Below are 21,443 nucleotides of genomic sequence, written 5' to 3' on the forward strand. Positions count from 1 at the left end.
TTTTCAGTGAGGTCCGACTGTGGCTTTGGAATTCCCTAGCATGGCCCAAGACACCTAGGTGGGCACCGCCAGAGCTGGGTACCAGAGCCAGGACTTCAGCACCAGGGCAGCAGAGGCATCAGAGATCCTCAATAACCTTGGCAAAGGTACCCCCGACCCCTATTCCAGTTGAGACTTTGCCCACTTGGAGTAGCTGACTGTGTGCAGCGTGTATGCAAGGGGTGGCTAGGTCTGGAGGGGCTCTGACTACGTGACACAAGGTAAGGTGGGAAAAACCAGATTCCTCCAGCCCAACCATCCTGAGGCCTGAGATCCAACCAGAGCCTGGCAGCACTGGTCACACTGGTCCTGCTTGGAGACCCTGGAGCCCATCTGCTCAGCCGAGGGCAGAAAGCCACTGGGAGCTCCCCAGGGCTTATCTTACACCCAGGCTTCCTCCCACCTGTGCTGCTGGCCGGGCAGTCCCAGCAGTCCAGCACCGAGGCTCAGTGGGGTCTACATCAGGGATCCAGGGCTAAGAACCTGAAGGGACTGGCCTTGCCATCAGGGCCCAAAGCTGAAAGGAGGGAGGCAGGGACCCAGGTGAAAACTTGGAACTTTTATTAAATACTCATTCACCCGTTTGCCACCACCGCCCAGAGCAGGAAAAAAAATTATCAAAATGGAATTAAAAAACAAAACAAATTAAACCCAATCCCCAGTATGTACAAGGCTGCTCCTTGCCTCTCTGCCACAGAGAGGTTTCGGGGCAGCTGGGGGGAGGGGTGCTGGGCACCTTTCCTCCAGCGACCAGCCCCTGAGCAATTCTGACTGCAGTGGCAGAAAGTCCCTGCTGCCAAGTGGCCAGGCATCTCAGCTGGCCTCTGGGGAGGTGGTTATTGCTGGGAGGGGCAGGGCTGGGCCTACTCTGCCCCTTCTGGGCTGAAGAGCTGCCTGCCTCTCGCCTGATGGACAGTGACCAATCAGAGTGGAGGACCAGTCCTCACAGCAGCCCCAGTCGCCACCTGAGAGGGGGAGTGGACTGAGGGCGGGAAGGGTGTTCCCTGGAGGGAGGAGAGTGAGCGTCCAGCTGATTCTGAAGGGAGGACGCCCGAGTGCAGCCTGGTGATCAAGCTTGTCCTCCTTAGCTCCTGAGCATGACACACTCCCCTGATTCTAGATGTCCAACTCTCCTCTTGGGCAAGGCCTCTGTTGCCTTCTGTTAGGCTGTTTTCCTCCTGCCTTCTCGCCCTGGAGACCTACGTGGCCACCTTCCATGCGTCAGCCACAGCCTGGGCTCTTGGAGGCAAGCATGCCGGTGAGGCATAGCACCTCCTCCAACATGGTGTGGGAATCAGCTCTCTTGGGCTCAGCAGCCGCTCTCTGACTCTGTGGTCTCCAGGGTCACGGCCCCCCGCTGCATGGCAGCAGTGGCCACGCTGATGGCCTCCTCTAAGGTCTGCTGCTCCTCCAGCTGTGAAGGGGATGAAGAAGGAAGGAGAGAGTGAGACCCTCCCTCCTAGATTCTAGCGGTAGTAGTATGTGGCCTACTTTGTTGAATGCCCTCCATCTACCCAGTGCCACATGCTGAGCACTTAGTTGGGTCCCAATAAACAGGAAGTTCACTGATAAAGAATCCTATTAGGCTGGGCATGGCTAGGGAGTCACAGAATGGTCCAGAGTCAGAGGAATGGGCTTGCGCACAGAAGGGAATGACTCGTTGGAGAGGACCTTAGTAATCATCTACTAAGCCTCCTTATTTTCCTGATGAAGAAATGGAGACATGAAGACATGAAGGGCTTAGACCACCAGGTAGACTGCCATCGAAGTTATTCTGAAGGCTGGAAGGGGCTTCACCACTCTGCCTCAGTCAAGAAAGAGCCTGAGACAGATGTGTGGAAGTAGGCAGAACGGGATTTTTCCTCTGAAATGACCTCTTTTTGAGCCAAATGCCCTTCTCTTCCAGATCTCCATCTAATCCCCCTCCCCTCCTTGTTCCCTTTTCTGGTGGTGGGATCCCCCCAGGCCTCTACCCACCTGCACAGCAATGTGTGTTCCGTTGGCTGTGGCCAACAGCGCCACCTGTTGATGATGAAGGGATGCTACACTTGAGTCCTCGGCCACCACAGCCCCGGAGGTAATGATTGTGACCTGAAATACAGAAGAACAAGGTTTCCCAACCCACCTACATTGCTCTCCCTACCCCCAATCCAAACAGAAATTCCTCCAAGCAAGGTGGCTGGGAACAATCCAGAAGGGAATGGATAAAACCATTATAGGTCAGATAATTAGCTTGGGGCTCAGAGCTAAGTGAGGTTGTGTTTTTCTCTAACTTATGGAACTTAATTTAGGGATTTTGAATCATAAGGACAGAGCTGTAAAAGGCCCAGGAGACAATTTAATCTTCTCATTTGAAAATGGACTGATGGGGCCGGCCCGGTGGCCAAGTGGTTAAGTTCACGCGCTCCGCTGTGGCGGCCCAGGGTTTTGCCGGTGCGGACATGGCATCGCTCGTCAGGCCACGCTGAGGGGGCGTCCCACATGCCACAACTAGAAGGACCCACAACGAAGAATATACAACTATGTACTGGGGGGGGCTTTGGGGAGAAAAAGGAAAAATAAAATATTAAAAAAAAATACATAAATAAATGAAAATGGACTGAAGTCCATGGAAAAGTGACTTGCCTTTGGTAGCAAAGCAAATTAGGGGTAGATTGAGATTTAGAAATTGTCCCTTGACCCCCAGTGAAATGCTTTTCAAGACGAGAGTTGCTGATGGCCCAGAGGAGCTGTGGGGAAGACCCTTTTCTGTGGGGGACCTCAGAAGAAGGCTTGACTGGTTTAGCCTGCACTTTAACACCCACCCCACAGAAAGGAAAGACAAGAGAACAAGAAACCCCAAGCAAACAGCCTGGTCATACGGGCTGCGTCTGGGTGCCATCAGCGCTGACCATGGTGACTGTATGTGTGCCAGATGTGGCAAGGTCATCGTCATGACTGGGGATGGTGAGGGTGGTGCTGCCATGCTGTGTCACCATACTGATGGCACTCCCCAGGGCCTGCAAATCTTCTGGGGACAGGCTGACCTGTGGACAGGAAGAAGATGAGCTGGGAGTGCAGTGGAAGGTTGTCTGAAAGCCACTAGGCAGACATCTGCTCTCCCAGACAAGGTTAGCTTATCGGTAAACTAGATTAGCTTCATGTCACAGATGTGGAGGGGGTCAGAGACAAGCAAGTAAAACAATTCTTAGGTTGCAAAGAGAGGCTACACCAGAATTCTGCTGATCACTTCTATTTACCACCACTTTGCCTCAGGGCTCTGTTCCATGCAATTCAGGGTCTCCACCTAATTTCATTCTCAGGTCAACTCCAAAAGGCAAGGTGCAGTCGACAGTGAGGGTGCTGAAAGGGGTCAGGTTACACTGCTGGCTAGAAACCTCAGGCTTCCAGACCCTACACCATGCTCTGGCCCCTACACCAATGTGCCTCTCTTGAGAAGGACATCCAAGTGTCTCATTCAGATGATGGCCTCCAAGTAAAGAGGGAAACTACCAACTGTGCTCCAGAACTCCCAGAGACTGAGCTGGAAGCATGAGGAGGAGGAGGGGCTATGTTACAAGATTTGGCACCCTCAGCCTCAGCTCTCCAAGATCCATAAGGCTAAAAAGAGAAGCTAGGTAGAGGTAAGGCTGTCAGAACTTTGGAGCTCCCTAGAGAGAGTAGGAAATGGTACCAGAGCCAGAGTGGCCCACCCCACCACTAGCCCCAAGGCCTGTACCTGCTGGGCACCATCCTGAGTGATGAGAGCCACCTGGGGGGCCCCATCTTCCTCTGTCACCATGGCCACTTGGGCTGAGATGTCATCACCCTCTTCTTTCACCTCCGAAAGGTAAGCAATGCGGGGTCGTTTGGGTGGCGGGCTCTCCTCGGCTGCAGAGGCGGCTGGGAGAGGAGAGCCCAGGCTGACACCTGCCACTGGATGGCCATGGGGAGGTCTGGCTTGTCCCCACTCTCACCTCCTGCCCACGCCCCTCACCCTCGAGCTGCTGCTGCTCATAAAGGGCCTGCTCGCTCTCCTCCGTGGCCTCCAGCTCGCCGTGGGCACTGCGCTTGTGCATGGCCAGGGTGGAGGTCTGCCGGTAGGTCTTGCCGCAGGTGCTGCAGGTGTAGGGCTTGCAGTGTGTGTGCACCACATGGTGCTTATACAGGCTCGAGTACTCGGTGAAGCGCTTCCCGCAGCCTGGCACCGTGCAAACGTATGGCTTCTCCCCTGGGGACACTGGGCTGTGAGGGGGGTGGGAACTGGGGCTGGCAAGGGGGAAACTAAGGGGACAGGGGTGGGGGGGGGGGGGTTGGTGAAGGGAGAGCCAGAGGGAGGGAGAGGGAGTGAGACCTGGGACTCTGAATGGACAGAAATGGGGAAGATGGCCAGCGGAACACAAGAGGGGACGTGAGTGTGGGACCACTGAGTCCAGAGACAAGGTGGAGAGAAAAATGAGGGTAAGTCTGGGGCTAGTGAAGGGGCTGGTGGGGGTGCTGGGGGCTTGTAAGGTTGAGGGTTGTGAATAGAAGAGGCAGGAGAGAGAGAGGGATGACTGACATGTCAGTGTGATGGTAGAGTGGGGGACACGTGGCTGAGAGATGACACAGAAGGCTGGACGAGGGACGTAACACTGGGGAGGGTGAGGATACACAGGAGTCATATGGACAGCGGGTGAGGTGAGGAGCTGAAGGTGACATTTCACTCTGCTTTTTCCCCACCGTGCCTGACCCGGGCCTTTTTCCGGGAGCTCAGCTGGAGGGACAGAATCAGGGTGGGTGCTGAGAGGTGGCAGGGAGCTGAGAGGGCTGGCAATACCCGTCAGATTGGACCTAATGGAACAGAGGAACCTCTCACTGCAAGTGAAAGAGTGGTTCGGGGATACGTGCAGAACCACAGAATCCCCTCGCCCCGCCCGCAGACCAGCCTGGAACGGCCAGCAGAGAAGGGCTCTGGGCTGGGAGTCGAGAACATGTCTCAGGTCAGAAGCCTATGGCAGAAGGGACTGGGGCCTCAGAGGGGGTGGTCCTCACATGCCAGCTGGCCCACCTGTGTGAATGCGCACGTGATTCTTGTAGTTGGTGGCGCTGGTGAAGCCACGGCCACAGTGGGGCTCGGGGCAGGTGTAGGGCCGCTCGCCCGTGTGGGTGCGCACATGTACCTTGCGGATATTAGATGTGGTGAAGGAGCGGCCGCAGCCCTCGAAGGGGCACCGGAATGGGCGTTCACCTGTGGAGATGGGGGTGTGTGAGGGCTCCCTCAGGAAGGGGCCTCACGCTGGAGCAAGGAGCAGGGAGAACACCAGACTCCAGGTCTGAGTCTGAAGGGGGCATGGGAGGGTAGGGCCCAGCCTACCGGTGTGGGTCCGGACGTGCTTCTGCAGGTCTCCTGAGGTCTTGAAGGCCTTGCTGCACAGCTCCTCTGGGCACTTGTATGGCTTCTCACCAGTGTGGGTGCGCACGTGGCTCTTCAGTCCATAACCTGTCCGCACGCGGGAGGGAGGGCTGAGAGGAGCATTCAGTGGGCCTCCTGCTCCTCTGGCTCCTCTTCCTAATTCAGAGGCTCTCCACCTGAAGGCGTGAGACTCCAGACCTCCTTTGCACAAGAAGCCTGTGTCTGCCTCTATCCCACCCCTGCCTGGACAGAGAAGAGCTGGAAAAGCCTACTCTGCTCTCCTTCCCTCTCCACGGGCAGCTGGTGCCATTCAAAACATGAGTGTGAGAGGGAAGCTAGAGAACCTGTGGCTACATGCCCTAGATTCAGAGGGAAAATGAGGCCCAGGGACACGATGGCCTATCACACGCCCCACAGCTGGTCCATGTCAGAGGTCACACAGAGGCCGGGCCTCTCTACCAACCCCCCAGGCTCCTGCTGCTGGCCCAGACCATGCTGCCTCTCACTTCCATAACTGGGTTTCCTCCAGAGACAGCGCCCTGCAAGTCAGCACACTTGGGCAGCAGTTTCTCTGCGAAGGCAGCTTCATGTTGGGTTCCCCTGAGGGAGTTCCCAAAGCTAGTCTAGAATCCTCTGTCCTCAACTGGAAGTAGTCCTCTTTTGGTCTCCATCCAGGTAAGTTACCTGTGGCAAAGGCCTTTCCGCAGCTGGGGAAATCACACCTGTATGGACGGTCACCAGTATGAGCTCTTTCATGTACCTGTGAGGACAAGCAGTCATGTAATTCAGAGGGACAAGGGTATAAATGGGCTCTTGGGTTCTCTTTAGGGTCCAGAGTATCAGTATTGGCCACCTCCTTTATTTTGCCTCCTCTTCAGCTGAGAGGCCTACTTCCTCCAGAGAGCCTTCCCTGATTCTCTTCCCTCCCGCACTCTTCATGTGTCCCGGCCTCCTGTGCTGACATTTCTGTACATTCATCCCTTCCTTCTAGTAGGTAATGAGCAACTTGAGGGCAGGGACCAGTTCTAGTCAAAGCGGGAAGGTAGAAGCACAGTGTGGTGGGGAAGATGGCCAGGCTGAGAGCTGTCTGCGGCAACCTTACCTTTAAGTGATGAGCAGTGGTGTAGAGACGCCCGCAGCCCTTGTAGCCACAGCGGAATGCTCTGTCCCCAACTTGCTGCCCTTTGCCATTATGGGGAGCCTGGCTGTCGTGCAGAACCTGAGGAAAAAATCTTGGGGTTCCTATACGTATTCTCCTCAATAAAGGGAGGGAAGAGGTGGGACACAGGGCCCAGCTGGCAGCTTAAGATGCAACGAACAGGGTAAAACCTGCTAGGGCAGAAGGGCAACCTGGGGTAACAGAGCCAGAGAGACAGGGAATAGACACTGGGGCATGCTGCAGAAGAAACGGGGCTGGCATGTGGAGTCACTACCCATCTCTAAGGATAGAATCTTCTTATGATGGCTATGGAAGAAAGGGTTTCTCGTAGGCAGCTAGGTAAGGTGGGGAGGTGGGTGGTCTGAATGGTCACACTTGAGCTCGGCTGAGAGACAGCAACCTCCCTTTTGACCACACACACCAAGGAGGCTGAAACTCTGGACCCCTCTATCCTCTGATGGGAGGAGAACCCGTCCTCCCTGTGGGAAACCTGTGCTCAAAGAGGGCATTAACAAGGGGCTTGCTGTGGGATGAGCTCACTAGGTTCACCAGTGTGAGGTGGCCGCAACCAGCAAACTGCAGAAGCCTGCAGGTCCCCACCAGAAGTCTCAGCTCTAACCACAGCACCAGCTGACAAGTCCTTCCCTTTCATCTCTCCAGTGAACACTGCTAGAGCCACATGTTTCATACCAGCCTTTGGCTTCAGGGAGCCCTTACTGCTCTCCTGCTTTCCTGGGCAGGATCCTGCTGGGACTGTCCCTTAGTCTTTGTTTCTAGGACACTTTGGCCTTCCCAGGAGCTCCTGAAACAGATGTCTGGAAGTCACGGCAAGTAGGGGACAAAGGGTGAAGCCAAATTCATAGCAAGGTCTGTCTAGTCAGCTCCAGGTTGGGAGGTCAAGCAGCTGACAAAGTTTCCTAAATACTTAAGCAGCTGGTGGATGGCAGGGGGGCGGTCAAAGGTGGCCAGGCCTGCTCCATGGGCTAACCCACTCAGGCATTCGGATTTCATTCCCATGCCTCACTAGCTCTTGAGGTAATTGAGGGAATCAAGGAACTTCAGGGCTGGAAGTGACCTGTGAAATCACTGTGCTCCATCTCATTGTACTAGAGAGGAACGAGCTGAGGCCTGGGAGGGGCATGATTTACCCGAGGTCTGACTAGTAGAGGCAGAGCCACCACAGATCTCACGGGTCATGATTTAAAGCCCACTTGCCTTTTTTAACAGCAGAAAGTCTCAAATTTGGCTTCTAAAATACACCTCAGGGCACAGAGAGCGGGCATAGGCCCAAGTTGCCCACTGCCAAGTTTTGTGCTTCACTTTGATGATACAGCCACACTAGTTTTATTATAAAACATCTCCCCCCAATCTTTGGGTAACACTAGTGCTCCAGGAAGCCCTGCCACATCCACCCTGAGGCTCTGCAGTTCACCCTGGGGACGGAGCACCCTGGACTGGAAAGTTCATAGATCTCTGGCCCCGTTTCCCCTGTGGGCAGGACCATGGCTCCAGCACAGAGAGCTCGGATTGACTGATGTTTGGAGAGTCGAGATCTTCTTCCTTTGCAGCCAAGTTACTGTGCAAGCCTTTTGTTCCAAGAATCCCAGCTGCTCTGTTGCATCTGCCCTAGTCACTGCCTACTGAGGTTATTTTCTCAAATGACTAACGGAGTCTCAGAGAAGAAATAAATACAAGAACATCTGACCTCAGTGGACTGGAAAACTAATAAAAGTCACTGGCAAGGACTTTCTCAGACAGCACATAAGATTATTACTATGGTCAAAGTGAAGCTAGGCCTAAATCCCCACCATGAGGATGTCACTGTTTCATACAGCTGCCTTCCCTCTGCAGAGACAGCATAAATAAGGGTGAGCGTAAACAGCTGTTGGCAGCCCCGGGTCAGGCTGTGATGCACGCCGTGGACAATCATATGTGAGAGACCAGTTGGGGGAGCTTGGGTGGAGGGGCAAAGGCCATGCCCAAAAAAGGACTGACCTTGTCCTCTAGAGAGGTGGCTGTTTTGGCAGAATCAAGAGAGTGATGGGCAGCGTCAGGCTCTGCAAGCTCACCTTGCTGGCATACTGCTCCAGGGCCACCACTGTGTCTGTGCTGAAGCCCTCGTCATCCTCTGCGGCTAGGTCCTCCAAGCCCACCTCTGTCTGCACGGCCAGGATGGTGCTGTCTGACGGCACAGCCACAGGGTGGTGAATGTAGGCAGTGGAGCCGTCTTCCAGCTGGACGGCTTCCAGGGCGTTGGGGTCATAGCCCTCTATAGGGAATGTGCGGTTAGCCCAGACGCCGCACAAGGGCAAGAGATATGGCTGGGACTCTAGCTTTAAGGTAACGACAGGGTCATAATCCAAGGCAGGTTTCAGCATTGGGTTTCTCCTGGCCCCCCACCCCAGTGATTCACTCTGTCTAGCTTTCCTTCTGGGGCTGCCTCTCCTAAAGACAAGGTCTCCTATGAAGCAGTGATGGGGAACTTAAAAGCTCCTTGAGGACCTGAGGGGACTGTCATCATCTTGGCCAGGATGACCACAAGAACCTCCTAACTGGTGGCCCCTCACGCCCTCTAGTTCTCTCCAGGCAGCACAGCACCCAGAGGAATCTTTGCAGGACACAATGTGATCGTGTTACCTGATGGCCTAAACAGTTCAACAGCTTCTCATAGGTCTCAGGATAGAGACCAAAATCCTTAGCCTGACACTTGAGTTCTAGCGCGCTGGCCCCTGCCTCTCTCTGGCTTCATCTTCCCCATTCTGCCCTCACCCCAAGAACTCTAGCTCCTGGCAGTTCCTTGAATGTGCCATTCTTCCTCCCTCACCTCTGGGCCCACACATGCTGTTCCTTCTGTCTGGAGTACTGAGCCCTCCCTGCCATCCCTCTTCCCCTAGCTAAGTCCACTTCACTTTTCAACTCTCAGCTCAAGCGTCACTTCCTCAGAGCAGCCCTCCCTGAGCCTGATCTCCATTTGCGAAGATCAGTTCATCAGTGATGGTTCATTTCACTTCTGTTTCTCTCACTAGACTCCAGCAGAGCAGAGACTATGTCTTGTCTCTCTTGTACACTCCACACCTAGCATAATGCCTGGCACACAGTAGTCACTCAAGAAACTACTCATAGAAGGAATGAATTGTTATTCCTCAGTACCTTAGAAGTTTCATTCTTGAATGTTAGTAAGTTTTTACTCCTGGTCTGGGATGATGTCCTCGGGTCCCATTTAAAGCCCTAAGACTTTGTGGCTGTGCTGGAGCTAAAGCTGCCATCAAGGCTCATGCCACTGACCCCCAAGACTCAGCCTCCTGGGGGCAGAAACAGCTGCTCCTGTGGTCTGCACCAGGGAAGGTAGGTGACACTGCTAATCCACGTGAGCCTAGGACCACAGCTCCCATGTCTATGCCCCAACTCCCGGGGTAGGCAACTCCATGCCCCAACCTCTCCCAGTTCTGCCTCCCTTCCTTCTTGCCAGTTGTGATGACTGTGACCCCACCTTTGGGTGTGTGGTGTATGTAGGCCATGCTGCCATCTTCCAGCTGCACAGGCTGTCCATCCTCAAAGGAAAGAGGTTCTGTAATGAGAGCAATGCCTGTCTTTCTCTGGAGCTTGGTGCTGGGGAGGGGTCCCTTGCAGGGGGCTGCCTGGCCTCCCTCCATGAGGCAGGGGTGTCTTGGTGTGCCCTCACCTTTCTGCACCGTCACTTGGTGAATGTATGCCGTAGTCCCATCCTCGAGCTGGATCACCTGCCCTTCAAGCAGCTTCTCCCCTGTAGAAGTAGAAATGGAGAGAAGTGGGCCAGCCTAGAAGAGGGTGGAGGGACACCTGCCTGTTTTTAGCAGAGGCCTGTTTGAGGCACACTCTGCACCTCTAAGCACAGGTGACACTCTCCATGTTACCTTGCTCCTTACATCCCTGGGCCTAGGCCTCAGAATTACTGGGGTTGAAGACATCCTGCCATGAGGAACTGTACAGCTCCCAACAGATTCCCTTCCTGTCACTCATAGGAGGAGCGAGTTCATTTATTAGTCTACCCATGCCCAGCAAAGTGGGGACTTTCAGACTAACAGTAAGTTGCTGAGATGAGCTAAATGGAGAACAAAGAATGCCCTGAAACCTGGAAAAGCCCCAACGGGTCAAAATTCAGATATGACTCAAAGTGACTAAATCAAAATACATTCCCTTGTCTCCCACTGTGGCAGTAATGGCAATACCTAGATCCTCTGACAAGGTAGTACAGTTTAGTGGTTGAAAGCAATGGGCTCTGGAACCAGTCCAGGCCTCCTGGGTTTGAATTTCAGCTCTACCTCTTACTAGCTGTGCGATCTTGGACAGCTTATGTACTTCTCTGTGCCTCAGTTTCCTCTTCTTAAAATGAGGATTAAAAATTGTGTCTTCTTCATTGGGTTGCTGTGAGGGTTAAACGAGTTAATGAATACAAAACAGTGCCAGGTACCTGGTCAGCCCTCAATAACATGGTTAGCTTCTATTATAATAAGCCCAATCTGCACTTTAGGAGAAACAGAAAGTAAAGCAATAGGAAGCTAAATGAATGTGACTACTATGCTATTATGTGTCCATCTAAGTCTTGTTCTACTGTCACTGTTGGGAAATGTTTCCTTCATTGATCTCTGACATTTCACTCCAATTTTCTAGTAAAAAGATTGATTCACCTAAGGCAACACAATAAGCAGCATAAAAATTAACAAGACTCCAGAGCTCCTAAGATATTACCCTTCCATATTTATCTCAGATCCTTACTGGAAAGCACTTCTAAAAGCAAAAGGCTCTTAACTTTAGAATGAGATCGGCCTCTCCCTGAGTCCAGTGAGTTTGAGAGGGGAAAGGACACGAGAAACGGAAGGAGGAAAGACAGATGGAAGAGCTAATGACGAGGGGTTTGTTCCTTTCTTTACAAGTTTCAGGTTTAGGAATTTGAGCTCTCATGATGTGGGAAAAGGACAAGGCAGCTACTTCTGGCTCACCTCTCTGCTGATGTCTACCCCTCAGAAGACTTCTCAAACTGAGTCCTCTTGGGTCAGTAACAAACAGTTCCACATCCCAGCCGAAGGCAGGTAAGGTAGAGACAAAGGTATGAAGTAGGAGAGAAAGGCAGTTGAGATGAAGAGGGACGCAATCTTCTCCCTCCCACCCAGCAAGCGGCAGACTGCCCTGCATTTTAACACTTTATCTGTTCCGGCAAGGGCATGAGTGCTTGAGGTTCTGAGAGCATCAGCAGACCTTCTGCTCGCAGAGTGTACATTGCTTCAAGGTAGGAAACAAAATGTTGAAAAGAGTTATTTGAGAAAAAATTTCAACCTAGAATTTCCTCTAACAACTAGAGACTACAGTGGGAGAGGCAGGTGGGGAGAAGAGCTGACTGACGTGGCCTCATATCCCATTCTAGAGAGGTGACCATATGTTCCTGTTTGCCTGGAACAGTCCCAGTGCACCCTTCCACTCCAAAAAGTGTCAGGTTTGAACAACACATTTTATGCTTACCCTAATTATAAATAAGTCTCATAAAATTTTAGGGCTTCCAGCTGGCTAAGCTGGGCCCAGACAGAGCTGCCTGCTGACAGAGACAAAAATGCCTTATCAACAGCTTCAGAGGAGCTCACCAAAGTGAGAGATGCCCTTCAGGCCAGTGCAGTTCTGGTTCCCAAAGGTCAGCTCTACCCTCAGCAGTGTGAAGTCTGTTGTGAGTGAGTGTGTGTGCGCAAGCACACACTGCAGCACTGTGGAGGAGGCAGAGAAAAGAGCCAGGAAGAGTGATGAGACAAAGATAAACAGGGAGGTGGGGGGAAGCAAAGAGAACCACACATAAGAAGAAAAGACATAAAAAAAGAGTGTGGCTTTCTCAGGCCAAGTGTGGCCACTTGCTTTTTACTCATTCATTCAACCATTAATTCACAGCAGAAGACTGAGGCATGGGAAATAACTGGGTCCATGGGGTAAACACAGCTCTATCTACAGTTCCTAAGTCCCTCCATCCTCCTGAGACTGCAGCAGAGGGGCAAGACCTGTGATGGGAGGTCTGCAAACAGAAGGTTTCAGTCTTTAAAAGTATTCTAGGGAAGTTCCACTCTCAAGAAAACGAAGCCAGCCAAACCCACACGTCATAGACGGCTCTTGACAAGAAACCTTTCCAGAAGGCACTCTCCACACGCTGTCATATGGAAAGAACTTACTGATGTGATTAAGGAGCCTCTTTGTCATCATCAGGAAGATAACAATTTAAGATGAAATCAACAAACAATTTATCGGTAAACTTGAGAACTGAAATACATTTTGATAATGTGTTGAAAGGAGGGCAATGTTGCAATGACAAAGCAGTCATGAGGAAGGTGGCACTCACAGAGCCCAGAAAAGGCAAAATAAAGAGGAGGAATGAGGCAGCGTCGGCCTCGCGCTATCCAAGGAAGACACACACGCCATCTGGCATGCCTGAGAATGCTGGCAAGAAAAAAGGAGCCTGTCATGATGGTGAATCTCCCTGATCTGAAGGCCCTGTCCTTCAATGACACTCTGTTCTGACTCCATACCCAACTTAAGGTCCTTGAAAATCCGAATTTCAGGTATATCTAAATTTCAGATAACCAATGAATTTTTTTTTCCTTTTATCTCCCCAAAACACACCCCCCACCTGTACATAGTTGTATATCTTAGTTGTGGGTCCTTCTAGTTGTAAGATTTTATTTTTTTCCTTTTTCTCCCCAAAGCCCCCCAGTACATAGTTGTATATTCTTCGTTGTGGGTCCTTCTAGTTGTGACATGTGGGATGCTGCCTCAGCGTGGTCTGATGAGCAATGCCATGTCTGTGCCCAGGATTCAAACCAATGAAACACTGGGCCGCATGCAGCAGAGCGCAAGAACTTAACCACTTGGCCACGGGCCAGCCCCCAATGAATTTTTTTTCAGTACTGTTATTATTTTACTATTTTTTTTAAAAAAGATTTTATTTTTCCTTTTTCTCTCCAAAGCCCCCCGGTACAGAGTTGTGTATTTTTAGTTGTGGGTCCCTCTAGTTGTAGTATGTGGGATGCTGCCTCAGCATGGCCTGATGAGCAGTGCCATGTCCGCGCCCAGGATCCAAACCGGCGAAACCCTGGGCCGCCGAAGCAGAGCGTGTGAACTTAACTACTCAGCCACGGGGCCGGCCCCTATTTTTAGTATTTAATCTCATGTTTATACATGTCTATCCCATGCAGTATTTGGGACATACTTACACTAAAAAATTATTTGTTGTCTGCAACTCAAATTTAACCATGTGCCCTGTATTTTTATTTCTGGCAACCCTAGTGGGGCCTATGGCATGAGATCTATGTTTGCTTCGGTGTCCCCCTCTGAACCTAGAAGAGTATCTTGTACATGGCAGATGCTCAATAGATAGTTTGAGTGCTTAAACTTGCGTGAATTAAAATGAACTGCTTCTAGAAAGCACTGAGAAACTGGAAAGGGACTATCCGAGAAGCAGGAGGCCACAGCCAGTACTGTGTTCACCCATTCCAGAAATATTTATCAACTACTCATCACATGTAAGGAATTCCGCCTTTCAGAGGGCTTGGCTCCTACAGCTGGGCTAGTCTGATTTTCTAGCCTGCTGAGATGGCATTTTATTTTAAAGAGTTCCCTTTTTCATCAGTCACCTCCAGAGATTCTCATGCAAAGCAAGTTGTGGCAAGCAGTGGGGAGGGCAGGGTGGTGGTGAGACTCTTGGAAGGGGACATTCCTCTCCAGAGGTTGGGGGACAGTGTGAGATTCTGAGGTCCCTGGAAATACTCACCTTTGACAGCTTGCTGGACGTAGGCCGTCGTCCCATCACTGAGGGTCACCGTCTGCAGCCCCAAGCTCTCCATGGCAAACTGCTGCTCGTGCGCTCAGACATGAAGTTGGCTTCTGGCCAGCACCGGGAGCCACAGCTGAGGTCGAAGACCTCCTTCTGGGTCACAAATCTGAGAATATGGACAGTGTCACATCATGAATTGCGCAGCTTCCTCCTGCTGCAAGGACACACAGGGAAAGAGTGAATGAGGCCAGCCAAGAAGAAAAAGAGAATTTCTTCAAAGCAGAGAACTATGTTGGTTTTTATGAAGAGAGTTCAAAACATACACATTTAAGAATTCTAAAGTTTGAGCATACAAGAGAAGCAAGCATGCTAGCCAAATTGGTTGTACAGATTTCATCGATCAAAGCCCACTTTTAAACTCACTCTCCTTAGAAGGGAGCCCTGTTGAAGGTAGGCAGCCAACCCCACTGTAATGGTTCTCTGCCCACTGCCAACCCCACTGCAATGGTCCTCTGCCCATTGCTACACCTCTCCTGCATTCAGATCCATCCATCTACTGGCTCTGTTGACCATCCTCAGTGAACTTCCCACAGGCATCACAAATTAAATGAGTCCCCAACTCAACTCACAACGTCCCCACAACAACGGTTCCACTTCCAGTATGACTTGTCCCAGGAATGGCATCTCCAGCCACGCAGAATCAGGGAGGTCATCCTTGATGTCTCCTTTTCCCTCAAAGTCTAGTAAGTAACTATCTTACACCATACACAAAAATTCACTCAAAATGGATTAAAGACTTGAATGTAAGGCCTGAAACCATAAAACTCCTGGAAGGAAACACAGGCAGTAAGCTTCTTCACATTGGTCTTGGCGATGATTTTTAGATTTGACACCAAAAGGAAAATTAACAAACGGGACTACATCAAACTAAAAAGCTTCTGCACAGTAAAGAAAATCATCAACAGAATGAAAGGCAACCTACTAAATGGGAGAAAATATTTGCAAGTCATATATCTAATAAGGGGTAATATCCAAAATATACAAAGAACTCATATAACTCAATACCAAAAAAAAAAAAAAAGCTCAATTAAAAAACTGGCAGAGGATCTGAATAGACATTTTCCCAAAGACATACAGATGGGCAACAGGTACATGGAAAGGTGCTCAACATCCCTAATCATCAGGGAAATGCAAATCAAAACCTCAATGAGATATCGGCTCACCCTGTTAGAATGGTTGTTATCAAAAAGAAACAACAAGTGTTGGTGAGGATGTGGAGAAAAGGGAACCTTTATATATTGTTGGAAATGTAAACAGTGCAGCTGCTATGGAAAACAATATGAAGGTTCCTAAAAAATTAAAAATAGAACTACCATATGATCCAGCAATTCCACTTCTGAGTATTTATCCAAAGAAAATTAAAACACTAACTCAAAAAGATATACGCACCCCCATGTTCACTACAGCATTATTTACAACAGCTAAGACATGGAAACAATCTAAGTGTCCACCAATGGATGAATGGATAAAGATGTGATATATTAAATATACAATGGAATATTATTCAGCCATAAAAAAGAAGGAAATCCTGTCACTTGTGACAACATGGATGGACCTTGAGGACGTTATGCTAAGCGAAATTAGAGAAAGACAAACACTGCATGATTTCACTCGTATGTGGAATTACAAACAACAATAAAAAAGCTCATAGATACAGAGAACAGATTGGTGGTTGCCAGAGGCGGGGGTAGGGGTGGGCAAAATGGGTAAAGGGAGTCAAAAGGTACAAACTTCCACTTATAAAATAAGTAAGTCCTGGGGCTATAACACACAGCCTGGTGACTACAGTTAATAATACTGCACTGCGTATTTGAAAGCTGCTAAAAGAGTCGATTTTAAAAGTTCTCGTCAGGGGCCGGCCCCGTGGCTACATGGTGAAGTTTGCGCGCTCCACTTTGGCAGCACAGGGTTTTGCCGTTTCGAATCCTGGGTGCAGACATGGCACCGCTCATCAGGCCATGCTGAAGCGGCGTCCCACACGCCACAACCAGAGGCACTCACAATTAGAATACACAACTATGTACTGGAGGGCTTTGGGGAGAAAAAGAAGAAAAAAAAAAAGTTCTCATCAAAGAAAAAAAATTCTGTAACTACGTTTGACAGCGATGTTAACTAGATTTATTCTGGTGATCCTTTCGCAATTTATTCAAATACTGAATCATTATGTTGTGCACTGAAACTAATTTAATGTTGTATGCCAATTATACCTCAATTAAAAAAATTTAAAAATTAAAGAAGTCAAGGTACCTATTTCAGGTGAGTATCACCTCTCCTGAGCCTCCTAAAGTGTGTCCTCAAACTCTTGCCTGTTTCCTATTCATTTTGTAATATTGAGTCAGGGTGACAAAAAAAATGTACAAACCTAAACCTACCACTTCCTTGATTAAAACTCTTCAATGGCTTCCACTTTTCTTTCTGGTGAGGAAGATTGTTGCTAACATCTGTGCCAATCTTCCTCTGTGTTGTATGTGGGATGCCACCACAGCATGGCTTGATGAGTGGTTTGTGGGTCTGTACCCAGGATCTGAACCTGCACACCCTGGGCCACTGAAGTGAGTGTGTGAACTTCACCACTACACAACCTGGCCAGCCCTTCAATGGCTTCCTATTGCTCTTAGAATCCACCTTGCAGGCAAGGTGGGGTCCCACCATAAGTCCCAGCAGCCCTGGGCACCACCTCCTTGTAGCACTCACACTCCGGGAATCACCTACTTCAGCACTTATCACCACTTCTTTAACATCGTTGCCTACACACACTTTGGGTTCCAGTCTGGTTTCTGGGTCACTGTAGGCTCTCCACAAATCCTTGTGGAGTGACTCACTGGGTCCTCGAGTGTGAGGAGGAAAGCGCTGGAGTGTCCTGCTGATAGATGTCCTCTGCATCTGCCAGGGCATGGAGCCTGTTAGAGCCAGGGAGCCCACAGTTGAGAAGTCTCTGTTCTGCTTGGTGGTTAGGATTCTCTGGACTCTCTTTGTCACCCATCCACAGAATTCCCCTGGACTTGGAATCTATACTACCTACCTGATTCTCACTACCTGCTAGATGAACCTTTCCATAAGTGTTACCCAAACTGTTTTCTTGTCAGGGCACCTAGAGAGAAGGATATTTATATGTCACACTGGGGGTGCTGCTGCTTGAAGCCAGGAGCAACCAGCTGGGACTCTGGCAGTTCCAAGGACTGAGTGGAACTATACCCCATTTGTGACACAGTGATTGGGATGTTCTACCCAAGACTTGGCATCTCTACTAGAATTATTCACTCATCTGTCCATAAACATTTACTGAATGGGCTAAGCTCTGGGGACAGCAACACCACTAACACTAACAGTGAACACTACTGTAGAGCTAACCATGTAGGAGGCATTTTACACATAGGAACTCATTTAATCCTCACAGCGATCCTGTAATTAAACACTATTATTATCCTCATTTTACTGTTGAGAGAATTGAAGCCCAAGACATTAAGTAACTCACTCAAGGTTGCACAGTTAATAAAAGGGAGAGGAGGATTTGAACCCAGACATCTGACTCCAGAGTGTGCTCTGAAGGACTCTACTACGCTGCCTAGTACAGAGGTTTTTACCTGGGGTTATGAACCCTGAAGCCACCTGAAACTATTTTTGGTGTGTGAGCTTGTTCATTTTTCTGAAGAGGGGGAGTCCTAGACTGCCATCAGTGTCTTACAGGTACTAAAGGTAAAGAACCACTGGTCTGGGTGGGAATTCTGACATCTGACCCCTCTTCTCTGGTCTTATAGGATCCCGGCAGTGACCCCAACCTTGCCCAGGGCCCTGATAACCCTGCATTATCCCTATTGCACAAAAGCTCTGGTCCTGGCCTCTCTTGGTCTGCTCCATGAGCAACGACTTTCATTCTCTCAATCAGGAAGTGAAATTCTTTTGGTAACCTGTTTTTGTGTAACAGCACTGAGTCAGAAATAAGGACACACATGAGACACCCAGGTCTGAAAACAAAGCCAACTGTAGGTTGAAAAGGGAGTACAAAATGGCCTCAAATCTTTATGCCTGGGCCCCGTGGCTGCTGCAGCAATGGCTGGTTTAATTTAGCTCGTATGTACTCTATCAGGACTTAGTGAGGAAAATCCGTAGCACAGTTAAGAACACAGGCTCTGGAGTCAGACAGCCTAGGTTCTAATCTAGGCTCTACCTCTTTGAAGCTGTGTATCCTTGGGCAAGTAACTGAACCTCTCTGAGCCTCAGATGCCACTTCCAAAAAATGGGGATAATAGTGGCACCTTCCTCACAGGATGCTGTAAGGATTACTTGAGGTCACATACTTCAGAATTTATCAAAGTGCTGGCAGAAGCACTCTAGAAATACTGGGTCTGAGGAGGAGGGGATAATAGAGGAACTTAAAGGGAAATGCTTTTGAAGCAATGGGTATTTCTAAAACAGCCAAGAGTAATGGCAACAGTCCTGGACTAGAAGTGCAGAAATGTCTTCTAGTCTTGGTTCTACCTCCTGTAACTGTGCCTAATCTGTAAAATGAAGCTGTGCCCCAGAGATGACTCTCAAATCCTTTCCATTGCTCATGGTAATTATCACATATATAGCCATTAATACATGCCAGCCACTCTTCAAAGCACTTTACCTATATTAACTCTTTTTCTTTTGCTGAGGAAGATTTGCCCTGAGCTAACATCTGTCACCAATCTTCCTCTTTTTGCTTGAGGAGGATTTGCCCTGAGCTAAGATCTGTGCCAATCTTCCTCTATTTTGTATGTGGGTCACTGCCACAGCTTTCCCCTGATGAATGGTGTAGGTCTGCGCCTGGGAACCAAACCTGGGCCACTGAAGCAGAGTGCACCAAACTTAACGACTGGGCCACTAGGCTGGCCTAAATATTAAGTCTTTTAATACTAAAAATAACCCTGTGAGGAAGTAGGTACATTAACCCCATTTTACACATGAGGCGACTGAGGCTTAGAGGTGGAGTAATTTGTCCAAGCTCCCACAGCTGGTAAGTGCTGATGCCAGGATTCAAAGCCAGGCTGGCCGGCCCAAGAGTCCATACCTCTCAATATCTGGGGCATTTCCTCCTTCTGCTAATCCATTGTGACACTGCTAACACTCAAAACACTTGAATATTGGTTGTTTAACTTCATGTCACCCACTGCAACTTAAACCCAGACCTTCCTGACCTGATGACAATGGAAAGAGGGAATAGCTGGTAGCTGCATTTCCTAAAATAAATGCTTCTTAGACTCAAAGAAAACAAATCTCCACTCCTTTATGTGTTCTCACATCCAGGCTAAATATTCAATTTTCCTCCTTAAGCCTCATAATATAAACCTTTAAAACAGTCCACTCTTGCTCTCTAACTTCTCCCTATCTCTGACAGTGCCTTCCAACAGAACCTGACTGCGGCTGGTGAGAAGGTGCCTCATGGCTGCCAGACATGTACATGTGCCTGATTGCCTCTTCCCCCTTCCTTTCGTTAAATTTCTGAATCCTCCCGTGCTGGTACTAAACTAACAACAGTGACACTGGCAGAGCCAAAAAGAGGCTTGCCACTGCCTCAGGATGGCTGTGTCTGAGCAGTGCCTGCCTGCACTTGACATTTCAGATTCATAACCCCTGTGACCCTCTGAGAAAGAGCAGAGGGGGAGCAGAGGCAGCTGCTGTTTTCTCCTTGGAGGGTCTAAGCTTTCCCAGCTCCCCAGTGACCTGAGTCGGGTATGGGGCACAGACACACTAGGGGGGATATGAGATATGAGCCATAACAAAAGGCAGGGAAGAAAAGGGAGCACTCCTGACTCTCCCAGAACTAGCAGCAGGTGCAGCTTGTTGGTTGCATTTTTAAATGAATTTAACCTGCTGTTGGTTCTGATGCAGGAAATAGCCCTATGGCTTCATAATATATAAATGTGTTTCCTAATGTAAAAACATAAATTATAATTATTGGGTAGAGAGAACATTTCGAAAAACTTTCCAGATACTTTGGATCTTTAGGTCTCTCTGTGAAACAAGATGTACTTAAATTGCCTCCTCAAAGCAGAAAAATAAGGGATATGAAAGATGGGAAACTAAAGAGTAGCCATGTATTTGTGCTTCTCCACTTTGCCACGGTTCGGAACTAATCTGATCCACACGGAAGCTGGCCCTTGCCTTAACTGCGGGCACCTGTTCGCTATTCCATCACTTTCTGCCAACCAGAACTCCCTGGACGTTTGAACAAGGCTTTCTGTACTCTGCCTCAGCCAGCCGAGAGGGCAACTGCATTTAGAAACCAAAAAAAAAAAACCACTCACAAAAACCAAAAAATTTGCCTGGAAAGAGAAGAAGGTCCAACTTTGACTGGAAAAAAAAAGACACTTTTCTCTCAGAAAATCCCTCATTTGGAAATACAGAAAACTTCTCAGAGAGGACAAAGTCACATTAGGCTGGGAGGGACAAAGGCTGAGGGAGTCAAGTGGCAAAAAAATTAGAACCAGACTCGGGAGAGCTGTAGTAAAATGATGCAGTATTTGTTATTACAGAAAAAGACTTCAATGCAAAAACAAAAACCCTAGCGAAACAGGCTTAGTTCTGTGGGTTTTCAAACACTGAAGAGAAAACAGGAAATTAACAACAGAAACTTACATTAACATAACACACATTTAAAACATCAGCTAAACATCTCCTTGCAAAAGGCACACTGATGTTAAAAGCCCAAATCAGTTTTTTAGTATGGTTCCTATTTGGCTACTACAATTTTATAGATTTGAATTAGTCACAGGAAAGTGAGTAATTAGGAAAAGTGGATTATTTTCAATGCCAAAAAGGCAATGAAAATGCAAACTGCTTTAACTGAAGAACAGAATTCATTTAAACTAAAACAGATAACTTAAAAATCTAATTTTCAGCCATACATTTTAGTGAATTCTAACAACTTAGTGTGTAAACACCCAGCATAGCAATCATGGCTGAGTTTCAAACCCACCTTTAGTCTGTGAAAAGAAAAGTCCAGAAAAAAGGCTTTTTGAAAGGTTTATCCTAAGGATATGCTTTACACCGACAAGCAAATC

General features: G+C 49.1%; 1 protein-coding gene across 7 annotated transcripts in view; it reads right to left on the reverse strand.

Annotated features, from left to right (window-relative positions):
* Positions 1-583: 583 nt before the first annotated feature.
* ZNF76 (zinc finger protein 76) overlaps positions 584-21,443 on the reverse strand; it is a 31,728-nt gene continuing 10,868 nt past the window's right edge. For 3 of the 7 annotated variants that reach the window (XM_046641414.1, XM_046641415.1, XM_046641416.1), the window contains 13 exons: positions 14,353-14,521; positions 10,255-10,335; positions 10,063-10,140; positions 8,642-8,841; positions 6,516-6,632; positions 6,098-6,173; positions 5,375-5,500; positions 5,069-5,248; positions 4,016-4,249; positions 3,758-3,921; positions 2,901-3,065; positions 2,017-2,130; positions 584-1,453 (listed from right to left, as the gene is read on the reverse strand). In XM_046641414.1, coding sequence (XP_046497370.1) covers positions 1,349-1,453; positions 2,017-2,130; positions 2,901-3,065; positions 3,758-3,921; positions 4,016-4,249; positions 5,069-5,248; positions 5,375-5,500; positions 6,098-6,173; positions 6,516-6,632; positions 8,642-8,841; positions 10,063-10,140; positions 10,255-10,335; positions 14,353-14,425 — 1,713 coding nt within the window. In that variant the 5' untranslated portion in view covers positions 14,426-14,521 and the 3' untranslated portion in view covers positions 584-1,348. Of the gene's footprint in view, positions 1,454-2,016; positions 2,131-2,887; positions 3,066-3,757; positions 3,922-4,015; positions 4,250-5,068; positions 5,249-5,374; positions 5,501-6,097; positions 6,174-6,515; positions 6,633-8,641; positions 8,842-10,062; positions 10,141-10,254; positions 10,336-14,352; positions 14,522-14,984; positions 15,316-21,443 lie in introns of those variants that run through there. The other 4 variants (XM_046641417.1, XM_046641418.1, XM_046641419.1 and 1 more) reach the window with 4 other exon arrangements.

The sequence above is a fragment of the Equus quagga genome, chromosome 15 (assembly GCF_021613505.1).
Source record: "Equus quagga isolate Etosha38 chromosome 15, UCLA_HA_Equagga_1.0, whole genome shotgun sequence".
NCBI classification, from domain to species: Eukaryota; Metazoa; Chordata; class Mammalia; order Perissodactyla; family Equidae; genus Equus; species Equus quagga.